General features: G+C 35.6%; 1 protein-coding gene and 1 long non-coding RNA gene across 13 annotated transcripts in view; one reads left to right on the top strand and one right to left on the bottom strand.

The window, feature by feature from the left end:
- LOC106504732 (uncharacterized) overlaps positions 1-20,621 on the top strand; it is an 832,408-nt gene that overhangs the window by 792,056 nt on the left and 19,731 nt on the right. The window contains exon 7 of the long non-coding RNA XR_014813123.1: positions 4,679-4,735. This is a non-coding gene — a long non-coding RNA (uncharacterized LOC106504732). The remainder of the gene's footprint in view (positions 1-4,678; positions 4,736-20,621) is intronic.
- Positions 17,826-20,621, bottom strand: part of PRDM5 (PR/SET domain 5) — a 192,796-nt gene continuing 190,000 nt past the window's right edge. For all 12 annotated transcript variants that reach the window (XM_021101643.2, XM_084973071.1, XM_084973074.1 and 9 more), the window contains one exon: positions 17,826-19,800. In XM_021101643.2, coding sequence (XP_020957302.1) covers positions 19,636-19,800 — 165 coding nt within the window. In that variant the 3' untranslated portion in view covers positions 17,826-19,635. The remainder of the gene's footprint in view (positions 19,801-20,621) is intronic.

Here is a 20,621-nt window from a genome sequence, read left to right as displayed (position 1 = left end):
CAAAAATATCTCATAATCTAGGAGTTAACAGATATCTTATTCCTATGCTTCAGTTAAAAGAACTGGTCATTTCTAAAAGTATGGTGTATGTTTAGAGTACTAAACTGATACAGTATTTAAGAATTTTCAAAAACAATCCTAAACAAAATTCTTCTATTACTATGTCAGTGATACAATTTAACATTTTCCTAATTTGTCTTGTGTCAAGTTTGCCTCAAGGTATGATCTGAAATGTTGGAGAATAATGGAAATTTCCGAATGGTATATATAGGATGACAAGGGATTTGCCTGGAGGAACACTAGGCCAGTATCATTTCTTCAACTCCATTTTTTTGTCCTGGCATCCTTTGAAGAAATACAACATTATCTGATTTATTTGTCACAACAAAACAAACAAGTAGATACTATTGAATTCATTTTACTGTTAAGAATATTGATATAATTCAGCTAATAAATGGTTATAGTTAACCATCTTTCCAACTTCACGGTCATTCCACATTTGTTCTTATGCCCATCCTTCTCTTTCAATAAATGGGAAAACAGTAGGTTTTTCTTTTTTTTTCATTTTAGGGCCGCCCATGCAGCATATGGAGGTTCCCAGGCTAGGAGTCGAATCAGAGCTGCAGCTGCCGGCCTACACCACAACCATAGCAAGGACAGATCTGAGCTGCACCTGTAACCTATGCCACAGCTCACAGCAATGCCGGATCCTTAACCCAATGAACAAGGCCAGGGATCAAACCCGCATCTTCATGGATACTAGTCAGATTCTTTACCACTGAGCCACAATGGGAACTCCTGGTTTCCTTTCTTTTTTAAAAAGGCTGTTGAAGTATAGTTGACTTACTATGTCATATTAATTTCTGCTATACAGTAAAGGGACTCATTTGTACATATTGTAAATAGTCTTTTTCATATTATTTTCCTTTATCACAGGATATCGAATATACTACCCTATGCTAGACAGTAGAACCTTATTGTTTATTGATTCTGTATATTAGTTAGGATCTGCAAATCCTAAACTCCCAATCCCAGTCTCCTTCACCCTTCCACTGCCTTGGCAACCACTGTTCTCTATGTCTGTGAATCTGTTTCTGTTTTTTAGATAAGTTCATTTGTGTCATATTTTAAATTCCACATGTAAGTGATATATGGTGTTTATCTTTCTATGACTTCACTGAATATGATCATCTCTAGTTGCTGTGAATTTCATGATTTTGTTCTTTTTATGGCTAAATAGTATTCCATTATAACTTGTACTATATCTTCTTAATCCACTCGTTGATATACATTTAGGTTGTTTCCATGTCTTGTCTATTATAAAGCGAGTTGTTATGAACATAGGAGTGCATATATTTTTGCAAATTATAGTTTTTTTGGGGGTATATTTTTTAACTCTATTTTTAGTCTTTCTGAGAAACCTCCATACTTTTCTGCATAATGGAAGTACCAATTTACATTCCCACCAATGGTGTGAAAGGGTTCTATTTTCTTCACACCCTAACATAATTTGTAGACTTTTAAATGATGGTTATTCTGATTGGTGTGAGGTGATACCTTATGGTAGTTTTGATTTGCATTCCTCTAATAATCAGTGATGATGAGCATCTTTTCATGTGCCTATTGGCCGTCTGTGTCTTCTATAGAGAAATGTCTATTTAGATCTGCGCATTTTTTGATTGGGTTTGGTTTTTTGTTTTTTTTTGGTTAATAGTTGTATTAACTATTTGTTTATTTTGGAAATTAAGCAGTTGTCAGTTGCATTGTTTGTAAATATTTTTTCCCCAGGCCATAGGTGTTTTATTTTTTTATTTTGCTTATGGTTTCCTTTGTGTACAGAAGTTTGTAATTTTGATTAGGTTCCATTGTTTATTTTTGTTTTTATTTCCATTGCCTTGTGAGACTGACCTGAGAAAACATTGGTACAATTTGTCTGATAATGTTTTGTTTATGTTCTCTTCTAGGAGTTTTATGGTGTCATGCCTTTTATTTAAGTCTTCAAGCCATTTCGAGTTTATTTTCGTGCAGAGTGTGAGGGTGTGTTCTAACTTCACTGATTCACATGAGGCTGTCTAACTTTTCCAACACCATTTGCTAAAAAGACTTTTTTTTCCCATTTTATGTTCTTGCCTCCTTTGTAGAAGACTGAGTGTAGGTTATGTGGGTCTATTTCTGGGCTCTTTATGCTGTTCCACTGAATCATATGTCTGTTTTTGTACTACTACTACATTGTTATGATTACAGTAACTTTGTTGTAGTAGTGTATGAAATCTGGGAGGGTTATGCCTCCTGCTTTGTTCCTGTTCTTAAGGATTGCTTTGGCAATTCTAGGTCTTTTTTGGTTCCCTACACATTTTTTTTTGGCCACACCCTCAGCGTGTGGACGTCACTGGGCCAATGATGGAGTCCACACTATGGCAAAGACCCTAGATGCTGCACTGACAACTCCAGTTCCTTAACCCACTGCACAAGAGAACTCCCTCCACATAAATTTTTGGATTATTCTAGTTCTATGAAAAATGTCATAGGTAATTTGATAGGAATTACAGCAAATCAGATTGCTTTGGGTAGTATTGTCATTTTAATAATACTAATACCTCCAATACAAATGGGATATCTTTCCATTTCTTTGAATCATCTTCAGTTTCCTTTATTAATGTTTTATAGTTCTTAGCATATAAGGCTTTCTCCACCTTGAAGTTTATTCCTAAGTATTTTTTTTCTACAATTTTAAAAGAGATTGTTTGCATTCCCTTTTTATATTTGTTAGTATACAGAAAAGGAACCAATTTCTCTATGTTAATCTTGTGTCCTGCAACTTTGCTGAATTCATTAATCAGTTCTAGTGGAGAATGTAACAGTTTATTCAGTTTCTGTGTGGAGTCTTTAGGGTTTTCTATTTATAGCATCATGTTCATTTTCATATAATTGCAATTTTATCTCTTCTCTACCAATTTGAATACCTTTTATTTCTCTCTGTTGTCTGATTACTAGGTTTTCCACTACTGTGTTGAAGACAAGCTGTGAGAGTGGGCATCCTTGTCTCATTCAAGATTTTAACAGGAAGGCTTTTTTAGCTTTGCACCATTTATTATATTGGCTAATGGCTTTTATCATGTTGAGATATGTTCCCTATGTACCCACTTTGTTGAGTTTTTATCATGCATGGATGTTGAATTTAATCAAATGCTTTTCTGCATCTCAGTTGATTATGTAAGTTTTGACTTTTCATTTGTTGATGTAATATAGCATATTGATTGCCTATGTTGAACCACTCTTGTGACTCTAGGATGAAGCCAATATGCTTGTAGTGTGTAATCTTTTTTTATGTGTTGTTGATTCAAGTTCCTAATATTTTGTTGAGAAATTTTGTATCTAATTCATCAAGGATATTGGCCTGTAATATCCTTTCTTGGTAGTGTCTTTGGTTTTCATATCAGGGTGATGTCTTTGGGAGTGTTTCTTCTTTTTCAATCTTTTGGAAGTTTGAGGTGGACTAATATAAGCTCTTCCTTGTAGATTTGGTTAAATTTGTGAATCCATCTGGCCCTGGACTTTTGTATGTAGGGAGGTTTTTTTTGTTTTACAGATTATATTTCATTTATAGTGAGAAGTCTGTTCAAATTATCTATTTCTACTTGATTCAGCTTTGGTGGGCTGTATGTTTCTAGAAAGTTGTCCATTTCTTCTAGATTGTTGAATTTATTGGCATATAATTGGTCATAGTATTCTTTTTTTTTTTTTTTTTTTTTGTATTTCTGTTGTATCAGTTGAGATTTCTCCTTTTCCATTATTTTGTTTTAATGGGCTCTCTTTTCTTCATGGTGAGCCTGGCCAGAGGTTTAATTTTTTTAACCTTTCGGAGAACCAGCTCTTGGATTTATTGATTTTTCTTTTTTTCTTTTTTAGGGCCACACCCATAGCATATGGAGGGTCCCAGGCTAGGGGTCAAATTGGAGCTGCAGCTGGCAGCCTATGCCACACCCATAGCAACACAGCATCTGTGCCAAATCTACAAACTACACCACAGCTCACAGCAGTGCTGGATCTTAACCCACTGAGCAAGGCCAGGAATCAAACCTGCAGCCTCATGGATACTGGTTGGGTTTGTAACCTGCTGAGCCTCAATGGAAACTCTCTGTTGTTTTTTTAATCTTTATTTCCTCTCTGATCTTTATTTCTCCTTCCTTCTGCTGACTTCAGGTTTTGTGTGTTTTTTTGTTGTTGTTGTTGTTTTTTTTTTTTTTTTTTTTTTTTTTGGTTCTCCATCAGTTTCTCCCTTTATGTCTGTCTGTATTTATGTGTTTGGGTACTCTATGTTGGGTGCATGTATGTAGATGAGTGTAACATCCTTTCCTTGAAAGTGAAACTTTCATCAGTATATAGTGTCCTTTAAGGCCTTTGTTCTAAAGTCTATTTTGTTTTATATGGGTTTTGAGACTTCCGCTTTCTTGTCATTTTTATAAAATGACTTTTTCCGTCCCCTCAAACTACATGTGTCCTTTGCCCTTGTTGGCAGCACATTATATATGTTCTTGTTTTTTTTTTTTTAATAATTTGCTACGCTGCATACCTTTTTCAATTGAATTTTTATTTTGTATTAGATGATTTTTTATAGATGATTTCCAATGTGTAAAGTGATTCAATTATAAATATACATATATCCATTGTTTTTCAGATTATTTCCCCATAAAGGCTGTTACAGACTATTGAGAAGAGTTCCCTGTGCTATACAGTAAGTTGTTAATTATCTGTTGTATGTATACAGTATGTATATGTTAAGCTAATTTATCCTTTGCCCATATTTCTCCTTTGGTAACCGTAAGTTTGTTTTCTGTGAGTCTGTTTGTTTTATAAATAGGTTTATTTGTATCTTTTTCTTTAAGATTCCATGATATCATATGTTTGTCTGGCTTACTTACTATGATAATCTCTAGGTCCAGCCATGTTGCTGCATATGGAATTATTTCATTCTTTTTTTGTGGCTAATAATCCACTGTATATATGTGCCACATCTTCTTTATCCATTCCTATGCTGATGAACATTTAGGCTCAGTCCATGTTTTGGCTGTTGTAGTAAATAGTGCTATGGTGAGCATTGGGGTGCATGTATCTCTTTGAATTAATGTTTTCTTTGATATATGCTCAGGAGTCAGATCAATGGATCATATGGTAGTTCTATTGTCTAAAAGTCTTTTAAGGAACCTTCAAACTGTTCTCCACAGTGATTGTACCAATTTATATTCCAAGCAAAAGTGTAGGACTCCCTCTCCATAACCTCTCCAGCATTGATTGTAGACTTTCTGATGATAGCCATTCTGATTGATGTGAGGTAGTTGTAGTTTTGATTTTCATTTCTCCAATAATTAGTGATGTTGAGCATCTTTTATTTTTTTTTATTTTTTTTCCATCTGTATGTCTTCTTTGGAGAAATGTCTATTTAGCTCTTCTGCTCATTTTTTTTGGTTGGGCTCGTTATTTCATATTGAGCTGCATAAGTTGTCTGTATATTTTGGATATTAAGCCCTTGTAAGTTACATCATTTGCAATTATTTTCTCCAATTCTGTTTCTTCATTTTGCTTATGGTTTCCTTTGCTATGCCAAAGCCTAAGTTTACTTAGGCCCCATTTGTTTATTTTTTGCTTGTATTTTCATTACTCTAGGAGATGGATCCAAAAAGATGTGGTGATTTATGTCAAAGAGTGTTCTGCCTCTAGGAGATTTATAGTATCTGGTTTTACATTTAGGTCTTTAATCTATTTTGAGTTTATTTTTATGTAGGGTTTTAGGGAGTGTCGTAATTTCATTCTTTTACAATAGCCATCCAGTTTTCCTGGCACTATTTGTTGATAGACTGTCTTTTCTCTATTGTATATTCTTGCCTCTTTTATTGTAGGTTAAATTGACCATAGGTGTGGGGGTTTATCTATCCTGTTCCAATGATCTATACTTCTGTTTTTGTGCCAGGTCCATACCGTTTTGATGACTATAGCTTTGTTATGTTGTTTGAAGTCAGGTAGCCTAATTCCTTCAGCTTCATTTTTCTCTCTCAGGATTGCTTTGTCTGTATTGCGCCTTTTGTATAAATACAATTTTTAAAATATTTCGTTCTAGTTCTGTGAAAAATGCCCTTGGTAATTTGATGAGGAGTGCATTGAATCTGTAGATTGCCTTGGATAGTATAGTCATTTTGAGAGTATTGATTCTTCCAATCCAAGGACATGGTATATCTATCTATCTGTGTCATCCATTTCTTTCCTCAGTTTCTTATAGTTTTCAGAGGACTGGTCTTTTGCCTCTATAGATAGATTTCTAGGTATTCTTTTTGATGCAATGGAAAATGGGATTGTTTCCTTAATTTCTCTTTCTGCTCTTTTGTTGTTACAATATAGGCAAGCAAAAAATTTCTGTGTATAGATTTTGTATCCTGCAACTTTACTGAATTCATTAATAAGCTCTAATAGTTTTCTGGTAGCATTTTTAGGATTTTCTATGTGTAGTATCATGTCATCTGCAAACAGTTTTACTTCTTCGTTTCCAATTTGGACTCCTTTTAGTATTTTTCTTCTCTGATTGGCATGGCTAGGAATTCCAAAATGATGACTAAAAGTGTCAAGAGTGGACATTCTTGTCTTGTTCGTAATTGTAGTGGAAATGGTTTCAGCTTTTCACCATAGAGAATGATGTTAGCTGTGGGTTTGTCATATCTGGCCTTTATTATGTTAAGGTTCCTTCCCTCTACGGCCACTTTCTGGAAACATTAAAAAGGGGTGCTGGACTTTATCAAAAGCTCTTTCTTCTATTGAGACAGTCATATAGTTCTTGTTCTTCAAGTTGTTAATGTGGCGTATCACACTCCTGATTTGCAGATACTGAAAAATCTGTGCATCCCTGGGATAAATCCCACTTGATTATGGTGTGTATGGCCCTTGTAATATACTGTTGGATTTTTGGTTTGCTATTATTTTAAGGATTTTTGCATTTATGTTCATCAATTATATTGGCCTGTAATTTTCTATTGTGGTACGTCTGGTTTTGGTATCAGGGTGATGGTGACATAACTGAGTTTGGGAGTGTTCCTTACGCTGCAGTTTTTTGAAAGCATTTCAGAAGGGTAGGTGTTAACTCCAGTGTCTTAGTATAGTTGGGTTTATTTTGCTTGCCATGCTCTGTTCTTCTTGTTCCTGGATGTGCTTCCTTCCTTAGATTTGGGAAGATTTCAGCCATAATTTGTTCAAGTACATTTTCAATCCCCTTCTTTCTTCTGGTATCCCTATCATGTGTAGACTGGCACACTTTATATTATCCCATAGTTATCTTAGGCTGTGTCTGCACAGGCAGTAGCAGTCCTCTCCATGGGTCAGTCATCTAAACCCCAAGTTTCAGCCCAGCCCCTCTCTGTAACCAGATGCATATCTCAAGCTAGGGTGCACAACCTCTATGCAGGACCCTCATCCTTTCACTCCACTATCTAGAATACCTCTGCTTTCTATTCTTTCACCCTTCCCTTCTCCTTATTTCCTTCTTTCCAAGTATGACAGGATGGTATATACTTATATAGTTCTGAAGTTCAACTAAAATATATAACTAAATTTTATAGTGATTTGTTACATTATACCTTTGTTAAAGTACTTCACACAAGGTAGGCGTTTATAGGATATTTTGTGGCTGAAACTGTTTATCCTATGTCTGATTAAAACATGAAACTTGGTTGTGTACTCTTTGTTTCAATTTTGTATCTATGTTTTAAATTTCTGTAAGATATCTGTATGCATTTGCAGTAGACCATCCAGGAAACAAGCCAAAAATGCTACTTAAAAGGGGCTGAAATGTGGAAATATGCTATTAATATTTAAACTTGTAAAGATTTGTCTCTGATTATTAACTTTATGTAACACTGATCTCAAAATAGGTGACTTTAGTCCCCCTAGTGAAAAAGTGTTTTGGTCTAAAAATTAGCTTTAACTTATTCACTGAATATCAATATTAATATGCATCATCATATGTAAGTAAGTTATAAATCACTCTTTTAAAGGAGTATGGAATGTGCAAGGTATGAAGAAGGTCACATCTCTTTCCTAACATGCATAAAATTCAGACTCAAGGTGATTGGATCAAAATGGCAGAGGAGTAGGGCTTGGAGCTTACCCTTCTGCCACAAATACATTTTTTTAAAAAAGTACAAGTCTCACAAAACATCTAGTGAACACTGGCAGAAGACCTAAGAGTTCCAAAAAGGCAAAAAAGTCTCCACATAGCTGGGTAGGACAAAAAAATAAAAGAGAGAAGAGGAAAAAAGGAGTCAGGACAGTACCAGCACCACTGGGAGCGAGCTGTGAAAGAGTACAGATTTTTGCACACTGCGAGGCACCTTGACTGGTGGGGAGATCAGCCTGGGCAGAAAGGGAGCTCAGAAGCCTTGGAGAAAACTGTAGCAGCCAGTCTGAGGAGGGCGAAGCAAAGAGAGAATGGTCAGTGCCACCCCCTGGCATACCCCAGCCTGATACACTCATCTCCTGGGGGAGGCAGGGTCTGGGTGCTAAGGCTCAAGCTTTGGAGAGAGGACTAGGGTTGGCTACATAATAGACACAGCCTGAGGGGGGCTAGGGTGTGGTACACCACAGCAAAGTGAGTGCTAGAGGAGGCATGGGCCCAGCAGATAAGCAGTATGCCATCGTTGAGTGCAAGGGGGTAGGACTACCAGAGACTTCTTTCTTTGTGTGCATGCACTCTTGGGCAACAGGGCACCACTTGCACAGGTTATGGGGTGGATGAAAACTGCCACTGCTATCACTGATTCCAGAGGTAGGTGTAGCCTGCCACCACCAAGGGTCCCAGGATCAGGCACCAACTGTGCCAAGGGCCCAGTGACCAGGTGCTGCTACTCACCTCCTGAGTATAAAAGAGGGTTTTACACTCAAAAAGATACATGCACCCAATATAACCACCCAAACACATAAAACAAATGCTAAACATACATAAAGGGAGAAACTGATGGGAATACAATAATAGTAGGAGACTTTAACACTACACTCCTATCAATGTACAAATCTTCTAAGCAAAAAATAAGGCAACAGAGATACTAAATCTAGATACTCTAGAACTATTAGACTTAATTGATATTTTTAGGACATTACATTAAAAAAAGAACACATATTCTTTTCAAGTACACAGAATATTCTCCAAGATTAACCACAAACTAGGGCACAAAACAAACTCTACAAACTTAATAGTACAGAAGTTATTTCAAGCATCTTCTCTGACCCCAATGGCATAAAATTCGAAATCAACTACAGGAAGAAAAATGAGGAAAAAAACCACACATGCACACACAAAAAAATGACTAATGGAGACTAAACAACATGCTACTAAAGAAAACCAGTGAGTCAATGAAGAAGTCAAAAAGGAAATTAAACAGAGGCACAGGTTCAATTCCTGGCCCAGGGATTTTCACATGGCACAGGAGTGCTCCCCCCCCCCCGCAAAAAAGAAAGAGGTTGAAAAAAGAAAAATACGTTGAGCAAATGACAATGAAAACACAACCATACAAAATCTATGGGATGGCACAAAAGCAGTTCTTAGAGGGATGTGCATAGCAATCAGGCCCTCCCAAAACAAACAAAAATCAGGCCCTCCCAAAACAAACAAAAATCTCAACCTTATCTACCAATAAAAGAATCAGAAAAGAAAAAACAAAACCTAATGTCAGCAGAAGCAAGGAAATAATACAGATAAGAGAGGAAATGAATAAAATAGAGTTTAAAAAACAATAGAAAAAAATGAATAAAACCAAGAGCTTGTTCTTTGAATAGGTAAACAAAATTGACAAACCTTTGGCCAGGCTCACCAAGAAGAGAGAAAGCCCAAATAAAATAAATGAAAGAGGAGAAATCTCAACTGATACCACAGGTGTGTGTGTGGGGGGGGGGGGGTAAGAAACATAAAAGAACACTATGACCAATTATATGGCAACAAATTCAACAACCTAGAAGAAATGGACAACTTTCTAGAAATATACGGCCCACCAAAGCTTACTCAAGAAGAAACAGATAATGTGAACAGACTGATCGCTATGATTGAAGTAAAATCTATAAACTACACCACCTATAATTGAAATAGAATCTGTAAACTACAACAACAAAACTCCCTACAAATAAAAGTCCAGGGCCAGATGGCTTCACAGGCAAATTCTACCAATTAACTTACTGATCCTTCTTAAACTTTTCCAAAAGATTGAAGAGGAGGAAACTCTCCCAAAGACATTCTATGAAACCACCTTCACCCTGATACTAAAACCAAAGATGACATCAAAAAAGAAAATCACAGGCCAATATCTTTGATGAATACAGATGTAAAAATTCTTAATAAAATAGTAGCAGACCCAATCTAACAAGATAGTAAAAGATCATACACCACAACCAAGTGGGATTCATCACAAATTCACAAGGATGGTTCACATACACAAAGCAATGTCATAAACCACATTAAAAAAGAACAGTCAAAAACCCCATCATCTCAATAGACGGCAGAAAAAGGATGACAAAATACAAACATCCATTCATAATAAAAGAGGGAACGTATTCCAACCTAATTAAAAGCCATTAATGACAAACTCACAGCCAGTATACTAGTCAAGAAAAAAGCTGAAAGCCTTCCCACTAAAATCTGGAACAAGACAAGGATGCCTACTCTCACCACTTCTATTCAATATAGTATTAGAAGTCCTAGCCACAGCAATCAAACACAAGAAATAAAAACTTATGCAAATTGGAAGGAAAGAGGTAAAACTGTCACTATACGCAGATGATGAGAACTATATATAGAAAACTCTAATGGAGTTCCCATTGTGGCGCAACAGAAACTAATATGACTAGGAACCATGAGGTTGCTGATTTGATCCCTGGCCTTGCTCAATGGGTTGAGGATCTGGCACTGCCATGGGCTCTGGTGTGGGTCACAGATGTGGTCTGGATATGGCATGGCTATGGCTGTGGTGTGGGCTGGGGGTTGTAGCTCTGATTGGACACCTAGCCTTGGAACCTCCATATGCCACAGGTGCAGCCCTAAAAAGACAAAAGACTAAACAAAAAACAAAACCCTCTAAGTACTCCACACACAAAAACTACTAGATCTGATCAGCAAATTCAGCAAAATACCAGGATACAAGATAGATATTGAGAAATTGGTCACATTTCTATATATTAACAATGAAACATAAGAAAAGGTAAGTAATAAAGCCAAATAATACCTTTTAAAATCACATAAAAAAAATCTAAGAATAAATCTGACCAAAGAAGCAAAAGACTAATACACTGAAAACTATAAAATATTAATAAAGGAAATTAAAGAGGATACAAAGAAATGGAAAGATACTGTGAGCTCTTGGATTGCAAGAATATTGTTAAAATGGCAATACTACCCAAAGCAATCAGATTTAATGTGATCCTTATCAAATTACCCATGACATTTTTCACAGAACTAGAATAATGCAAGATTTTTTACGGAACCATTCAAGACCCAGAATTGCCCTGAGGGAGGAAATGGGGGTAAGAAAAAACAAACCAGGAAACATAAATCTCCCAAACTTCAGGCAATGCTACAAAGCTACAATAATCAAAATAGTGTGGTATTGGTACAAAAACAGATATACCAATCAACTGAAACAGAAGAGAGAGCCCAGAAATAAACGAATACTCCTTTATTAATCTTCCATAATGGAGACAAGTATATAAAATGGGAAAAAGACATTTCTTCAGCAAATGGTGTGGGGAAAATTGGAAAGCTGCATGTAAATCAATGAAATGAGAACACATCCTCACACCATGCACAAAAATAAACTCAAAATGGCTTAGACATTTATAGGCATGACACCATAAAACTTCTAGAAGAGAACATTAGGCAAAACATTCTTGGCATAAATCAAGTGTTTTAGGTCTGTTTCTGGAGATAATGGATGGAAAAATAGAAATAAACAAATGGAACCTAATCAAATTTACAAGCTTTTGCACAGCAAAAGAAGCCATTAAGAAAATGAAAAGGCAACCTATAGATAGGGGGGAAATATATGTAAATGATGCAACCAACAAGCACCTAATCTCCAAAATATACAAACAACTTATACAACAAAATCTCAATAAAAAAATGGGCAGAAGTCATTTCTCCAAAGACATACAGATAGCCATTACACACACAAAAAGATGCTCAGCATCACTAATTATTAGAGAAATTTAAATCAAAATTGCAGTGAGGTATTGCTTCACACCGGTCAGAAATGACCATCATCAAAAAGCTTATAAATAAATGGTGTTGAGGGTGTAAATGGAACCCTCCCATATTGTTGGTGAGTGTGTATGAGGGTGTAACCACTATAGAAGACAGTATGGGGGTTCCTTGGAAAACCAAAAATAGAACTACCATATGTTCCAGGAATCCTACTCCTGGGCATGTATCCAGAGAAAACTACAGTTAGAAAAGATACATGCACCCATTTTCATAGCAGCACTATTTACAACAGCCAAGACATGGATCAACCTACACATACACAGATGAGTGGATTAAGAAGATGTGGTACATGTATACAATAGAATATCACTTGGCCATAAAAAAGAATGAAATAATGCCATTCACAGCAACATGGATGCAACTAGAAATTCTCAAAATAAATGAAATCAGAAAGACAAATACCATATGATTTCACTTGTATGTGGAATCTAAAATATGGCACAAATGAACCTATCTAAAAACAGAAACAGACTCACAGCCAAAGGGGAGGGAGGAGGGTGAGGGATGGACTGAGGGTTTGGGGATTAGTAGATTCAAACTATTATATTTAGAATGGATAAATGACAAGGTACTACTGTATAGGACAGGGAACTATATCCAGTGTCCTGTGATAGACCATGATGGAAATGAATATGTATATAAAACTGAGTCCCTGTGCTGTACAGCAGAAATTGGCACAATATTGTAAATCAACTCTACTTCAGTAAATAGTATAAAAAATTCAGAATCAGAATTGGTGTTTGTATAAATAATTGTGATTCGTCTCCATTAAGAGAAGAAAGACATGTCAAGGCATGGAGGTTAAATCTTAACTCTATCATATATAAGATTTAGAAAAGATATTTGAGTTCTTAAATTGCAGTACTTTTACTTGAAAATTTCTTTTCTTTTTAGGGCTGCATTTGTAGCATATGGAAGTTCCCAGGCTAGGGACTGAATTGGAGCTGCAACTTCCAGCCTATATCACAGCCACAGAAGTGCAGGATCTGAGCTGCACCTGCCACCTAGGCCACACCTTGCAGCAATGCTGGATCCTTAACCCACTGAGAGAGGCCAGGGATTGAACCCACATCCTCAAAGAGACTACATTCTTAACCAGCTGAGCCACAAGGGGAATTCCACTTACCTGAAAGTTTAATCCCAACCTATCCATTTTAAAAGCATTATATTCCTGTCTGTAGGAGATACATGTGGAATTCATCCTTTAATCCTCATGACTCTCTCTCTCAGGATCTGTAGCCGAAACAAGCCACATGCCCTTTACAGAGCTGGCACGATTAGGGGTGAGATCTGTAACTCAGAAAACCATGGAATAGTTTTTCTCAGTATGAAGCCAACTGGCTCAACTCACATACTTAGTCTAATAATACCCTAATCAACTAAATTTGTCTGCCCCAATTTCATATTTTATAGAGCAGAAAAGATACAAGTTAATATCCTAAATATCATAATTTGAATCTGGGAACAATACCAACTTGTCTCTGAAAACCCAGCTGAAGGTGAAACTGGAGAATACACGAAGTTAGGCAGCAGCTGAAACAGCACAAGAAATGAATGCCATGTTGAGAAGAGCAGAAAAGGCTGAAAGTGACACTTAAGGGTGTTGTACTCAACACTGCTTTATGCTACGTCCTGGAGAAGGCTACACATTTGCCATGTAGAAGGTGAGCTGTAAACAGTTCTTTTACTTATGTGGTAAACCTGATTACCAAAAAGTAAGCTCAGGAGAAGATTTCCTACATTTTAGTAATAAAATTAGACCTAAGACAGTCAAAATTAAGTGACTGGTTAATTCCCACAAAATTTAATTTTTCATAATTGCTAATTACTACATGTGACATTCCATAAAAGACTCATCAGTTTCCCAATAAAAGTTCTAGAAAAAATTAAATGTGGTATTGCTCCCCCTGTCCATACTTTTATGTTCCTACTTAGCTTAGGAACCATACAGTTTGCTTCGATTTCATAAAAGTTAACTGCAGACCTTTTGTTCATCAGAGGCAATTTCAGTTCTCCAGAAGCTAATACTTACTTTAAGAAGGATTAAAAAATACAATACTGGAGGACAGTACACAGCCCTTTTTATGGGTTTCTTTATAACACATTAAAGAATGAACAAAGGAGCTATTGTTTCAACAACTAAACCCCACTAACGATATCATTGAGATTTCAGCAGTTATACTTGCGTCAATGGTATTAAAGTCCCTGGAACACTTTTTAAAGAGTCTCTTTTGTTTCAGGTTGTGCATCAGCAGCTACCCTGAGTCAGCAATAACCATAAAAAGGAGGGTCCTGGATTATGTCTATAATGTCAGGCTTTTATCAGATTTACACATTGGTGATGATGAATTTCATATGTTAAGTGCAAAGAACAAATTTCTCCCTAAATACAGACTCCAATACAAGCCCAGTAAGCCATCATATGAAGGCTAGATGAGACCAGGAAAGGCAGGACAAATTCATCATCACAGACTAAAAAGCACACAGGATTGTCAGACAGGATAAAAAAATGCGAAATCTTAACCATAGCTCTTTATTTAGAAACACATCTAAACTTTACATATAGTCACAGAATAGTTTTCAGTAGAATTAGAAAAAAGGTATGCCAGTCAGTCATTATGTAAAAGATGTCAGATAAAATTAACTGTTAAAGAAAAGAGTATTATTTGATGTTCTCCAAGAAGACAAGACAGTTTTAAAATGAGGTGTCCACTATGAGGTGGGATTCTTTTCACTTTGATATTATTTTGCAGAGGCAAATGTGTGTGTGCGTGTGTGCACGCGAGCGCATGCACACTTTCTAAGCTTAATTCCTAGTAAGTCTACAGTGTTTCTTGTCAAAAACAGATATTCTATATAAACTCCTTTCCATTAATTCAGATGATCAAGTTTCAGTGGTTCCCATATCCCTTCTCAATCTTCAGCATATGAATTACTATTCAGATGAGATTCCTTCTGCTATGTTATATGCCAAGGTGGCATAAAAACTTATTCTAATTGCCTAAATGTTTGCAGGATTCAGAAGTTACATATTCCACCTAATATTTAGGTAACCTATTTTGTAACAAATATAAACATTTTTATATATGCTGTTTTACAGTATTGTGTTAAGCTTTAAAAATGTAGACAATGGATCAGCAGCACCATTTTGATAAAAGATGCCCTTTGCATTATGTACTAGTTCATGGGCCTAGAAATGTAGACTATTCTGACATGGCCCACATTGAAGGCTCCAGAATTAATTTTTTTACTGTCATAGAACAAATTAACAACCAGCAGTGATAATAGTTTTGAGCTCAATGTAGTTAAGGCTATAAAAGTTCCATTTAGCTAGTTAAATGAATTCTGACAGATCAAAGTTAAATGAATGTATCGTTTCTAAATCTACCACTTGGAGAATCATGATGATGATTTTTTTTTTTTTTTTTTGTATCAGGGAAACCTCACAAGATTGAAGCAACACTAAAAAGATCAAATAATACCTTTAAAAAAGGAATACCTTTAAAACATTAGCCAAACTTTTATCATCCTTAAATGATATTTGTAAATATCAGGATATTTATGCTCAGAGATTATAAATCAAGTTTCTTTCACTTATACTAATGACGTTTCTTTTCATGTGGTGTTTATGTTTGACCAAGAATGAGATGAGACTTAAAGTGTTTCTCTTGTGGCCCTGAAACCAACTTGACTTAACTGTTGAGATATCTTCCCCATTTAGAAATGCTAAGAAGTAAACCGTAAAACATGAAGCCTAGGAGTAATGCCAACTATATTTTCTTCTTTCGTCAAAAACAACTTTAAAATGTTCATCTGGATTTTACTATCAAACTGTGCTAGTTACAGTTCTAGGGTAAAATATAGTGCTAATACCAACTGTGGTAGTGATTATATAGATTTATTGTAGATTGATAATAAAATTGAAATGCTTGAAGTTTGCTATATTTACAAATACTACACATATATGTATATGTAATAAACCTCATCATTAATGATGACATCTTAGAATTTTAAAGAGGGACATTTCCTCCTATCTACCCATCTCCATATATTCACAACCCCAAGATGAGTTTTCACAAGCAACGTTTAGATTTGTGAAGGAAAAAAATGACTACTTTCAGTACCTATCCTCTTTGCCTCCCTTCATTTCAGTTTTGGAGAGGTAGCAGCACATAAAATTGAATGCACAAACTAAGGCTATTAAGACCCTCCATATTCACACTTATCCAGTGTGTTAGCTGCAGCAGGTCAGAAAAGTTTTAAACAAAGCAATGTATTTCCATGTGTTAGCATCTCATGAAAATCTTCCTCTGCAAACGCATGCGCACACATACACAAAGAAGTGTTTCTTTTTTCTCTCTCTTTTTTTTTTTTTTTGCTTTTTAAGGCCGCACTCATGGCATATGGAGATTCCTAGGCTAGGCTAGGGGTTGAATCGGAGCTGTAGTTGCTGGCACTACACCACAGCCACAGCAACACAGGATCCAAACCACATCTGCGACCTACAGCACAGCTCATGGCAACACTAGATCCTTAACCCATTGAGCAAGGCCAGGGATCGAACCCACAACCTCATGGTTACTAGTCAGATTCGTTTCCACTGCACCACAATGGGAACTCCAAAGAAATCTTTCTTGAAAGTGTATTTTAACTATCCTGTATTATCAGGAATGAATCACCAATGAATACTTTTATGCTGCAACTGTGAATCACAATGAAGTATTCTGTATAATCAACAACCACTCTCCCTCATAAAAAAGGAAAGAAAAATAATAGAAGCCAATGACTATAAAACAAGGAGAAATTCTAGACATACAAATATCTTGAATGTTAAAACACAGAGAGAGTAATTATAAAAGCATATCTGAACCTACCCATATTATTGAATACCATTCAAAATTACTTAACCCTGACTTCAGAGTAAGAGTTTGGCCTTTTTCCAAGGTGGTACCAGAACCATAACCTTTTACAGGCAGGAAAGATGAGAAAGACACTTCAAAGCAGGTACCTGCACTCCGGCTCACCTGTAAGACTTTTTCCTCTATGACAGTCTTGTTTATGTTCTGAATTTCTCAATCAAGCCAAATCAATTCTTATCTTTTTGTCATTGACAAATGATTTTAAAGCTGGAGGACACAAATGCTAGTATGTCTGAAATGCTGATAAATAATCATCACTGGGATAAAAGCTGACAGCACGAAATCGTTTTCTAAGGACCTGTTTTGGTTTCAGTGCTGGTGTACCAGTACGTCTCTCTCCATATTATTTTCTAAAGTTTTGCTTGACTATAAACCTTTGAGCCTGATCAGGTCTAGAACCTCATTCTTATCAATTTATTCCACAGCATGGTGATAACATGGTTTTGAGGGTAATTTCCACAGCAGTCCTGTAAACTGTGAGTCACTGAGATTATACAAAATTGGTATTTGGCTTCCTTTCAAGTTTCACATTCATCACATAATCGGGCTATGAAGCATCCCATACAGAAAAGGCAGTATCCAAAGGAATAAGAGAATGTGTTTAAATAATACACACTACTAAATTTTACAGCTGTCCTTTTATATTCAAATGATATTAAGCAAACTGTCATGTTAAATTGAAAACACTTTAAATCTAAAAATAAACTGCTGAAACAAATGACATAGGGAGAAACACGACCAAAATCTATTTGGGTAAAATACAGTCTATAATTTCAGAACAAATGCTACATATGGCCATACTTAGATATCTTCTAAATTATAATCTGGGCATTTATTTTTCAAAAGTTATCTTTGGTGAGTCTCAAATTTAATACTTTCACTGAGCTTAAATATCTATAATGAACCTTTGTTTCTTTTTAAAACTGGAACTGAGCATAAATAAAATTTTAAAACAAGTTCCTGACTTCAAAGAATTGTGTCTTTAGATAACCTTTTTCTATAAATCATTAGAACTAAATAAATTTCTTAAAATTATACTTCCTCTCTTTTGAATGGGCTCCAAATAGAGAAGTTCATGAACTGGGCTTTATTTTAAATTTATTTCTGGTTTTTGGATTCTTCTATACTATTCTGACAGCACTATTAAGACTTTAGCATATCTTCTCCTAAAACAACGTGTTCACTGTATGTTGCTCTCAAGCGCTTAATTGAAATATAATCTAAAGGAAGAAATTATACTTCTTGTTTTATTGTCCCTTCAGTATCAGTGATAATTTCAATCATAACAATTGCCAGGTTTATATTTTGTAGTCTAGATTCCTAATTATATACGGTTGAGAGTAATTAAAAAATGTTTCAGAATCATTTACTGCCAAGATTCTGGAAAATGTGTTTTGCAAAACAGAATGTAAATGCTCTGAGGACTCTGTTGTATTTGCACGAACACACACTGTGCACTTCTGTGGAATGAGAGGGTAAAGGGCCAGGTTCATCATGACTAATGCTGTAATGCACCTATACTGCTGCCCCTCTGTCAGTCAACAGATACTGAGACCCTCTTTTGTTCCAATTTTTAGTTATAATTAAAGATACATAATATAAACTCAGGAGGATCGGCTTAATAAATACTTCAGTGTTAAGGTCTTTTTTGTAATTTTATAAAAGTATTCTAGACCATGAAGGTCTGCATCTGAATGATGACAGGAAATGTTTCCTGACAATTGTCTAAAATGAGCAACATTTTAATAGATGTTTTAGTTCTTAAATACTTCTTTTAAAGATTTTCATTTTTTTCCATTATTGTTGATTAACAGTGTTCTGTCAGTTTCTACTGTACAGCAAAGTGACCCACTGATCTGTTGTAAGGAACTATTATTATATAAGGTCAACTTTTGGTCTGCTTCACAAAATAGCAGGTTTTACCCTGTTATCCTGCTTGAAACCTTGAAAATTGCCTCCTATCTTTATCCACAGTGAAATACCTTGGAAATCTTCATCTCTTTCTGGCTAAATTAGTAATAACCAGTTGCACTATCCAGCAGTACAAGTGCATGCACACACAGACTCACACGTGTACAGGGATAGCAATAAAATAAAAAGTCCTCATAAGGAGTATGTTAATAAACTTCACTACAGAGAAATGGCCAAGAAGAAGAGCCATGGTTCCTTTTTCCATTTTTATAAACTATAACATAAGTAGTATTTCGAAGGCTACAGAGTTATTTTTTTTCCATGGTACCATTTCTGGATAAAAGTAGGGTTTTTTCCTCTCTTTTTTTGCAAGTATATCTATAGACTCTAAAGGTAGGCAAAATAAGAACTATGAGTCCAGTGAATTACTTTTGGCTACTTCTGCTATGCTAATCAGGTGAGAGAAATCTGGGTTTTGTATTAGGAGCCCTTCTGAATGGCTTAATGCCTTTACAGCTGCCACTAGCTGTCAGCTTCACCATGGATATTGTCCATGTGCACTTTGAGGTAGTCATTCCTTGTAAACTTCTTATGGCAAAACTGGCATTCTGCCAGCGGACGATTGGGATTATGCGTCATCTTGTGTCGGATCAGCATTTTCTTCAGGCTAAAAGCCAAGTCACAAACCTAGAAAAGACCCGAAGATACCTATCATTTATATTGAAAAATTTGAAGAAACACCCATTTATCAGTTGTACAATTTACATTATGCAAATTCCTGTTATCAAGTATGTACTTGACAGGCATGAGTGCCCTTGAAATAAATGGAATTTAACATCCAAAGTAAAAGGTAAAGAAAATTCTAGTTTCAAGAGTTATTTGCATTTAGTATGTGTCCTCTGCATCACCACAGCCCTCCCTTCCCCCAGCTGCTAGAGTTAACTATCTCTAGAGAAACAACTCCATGGAAACAGTATCTTTCTTCCCATAATCAAGTGTATTGATTATTTCATATTAAACCTCTTAAAATGTCTGATGGTCTAGAGGACATAAATAGCACAAGACATATCTCACCAGCAATCCAGTCAATTTACTTCATAAAAGGTTAGCACTGCTTTAAGGATCCTAAGTGGAAGTGGATTACCTGCTATTCCAATTATTTATTTCTGATTAAAAATACTTCATTTAACACATTTTCTTCATGTAAGCTCTATTATATCACATACACTCAACATAGTGCCTATTTTTTCTCTTTCATCTTTTCTGGCAAGAAGAATCATCAGCAGATTGGAAAGAAGGAACTACAACAGCCACCATGTATGGAATTCAAGAGAGAACACAGCTATTACAAAGAGTATTAGACTGCCGGTCATATACAAATGATTATGCAAGCAAATAGAATAATTTTCTAGACAAAACACGATGCTTCCAATCAATCTGAGGAAAGGACATTTTTCTTGTGAAACAACTTTGTAACATAAGTTTTACAATTATAATTTAAAATATAC

This window comes from Sus scrofa, chromosome 8 (assembly GCF_054392235.1).
Source record: "Sus scrofa isolate SSC_HxYL_T2T_F1_AM1 chromosome 8, Sscrofa_HxYL_maternal_Yorkshire_Landrace_v2.0, whole genome shotgun sequence".
Taxonomy (NCBI): domain Eukaryota; kingdom Metazoa; phylum Chordata; class Mammalia; order Artiodactyla; family Suidae; genus Sus; species Sus scrofa.
Note: the sequence above shows the minus strand (reverse complement) of the source record. Positions and strands in the feature narration are given on the sequence as shown.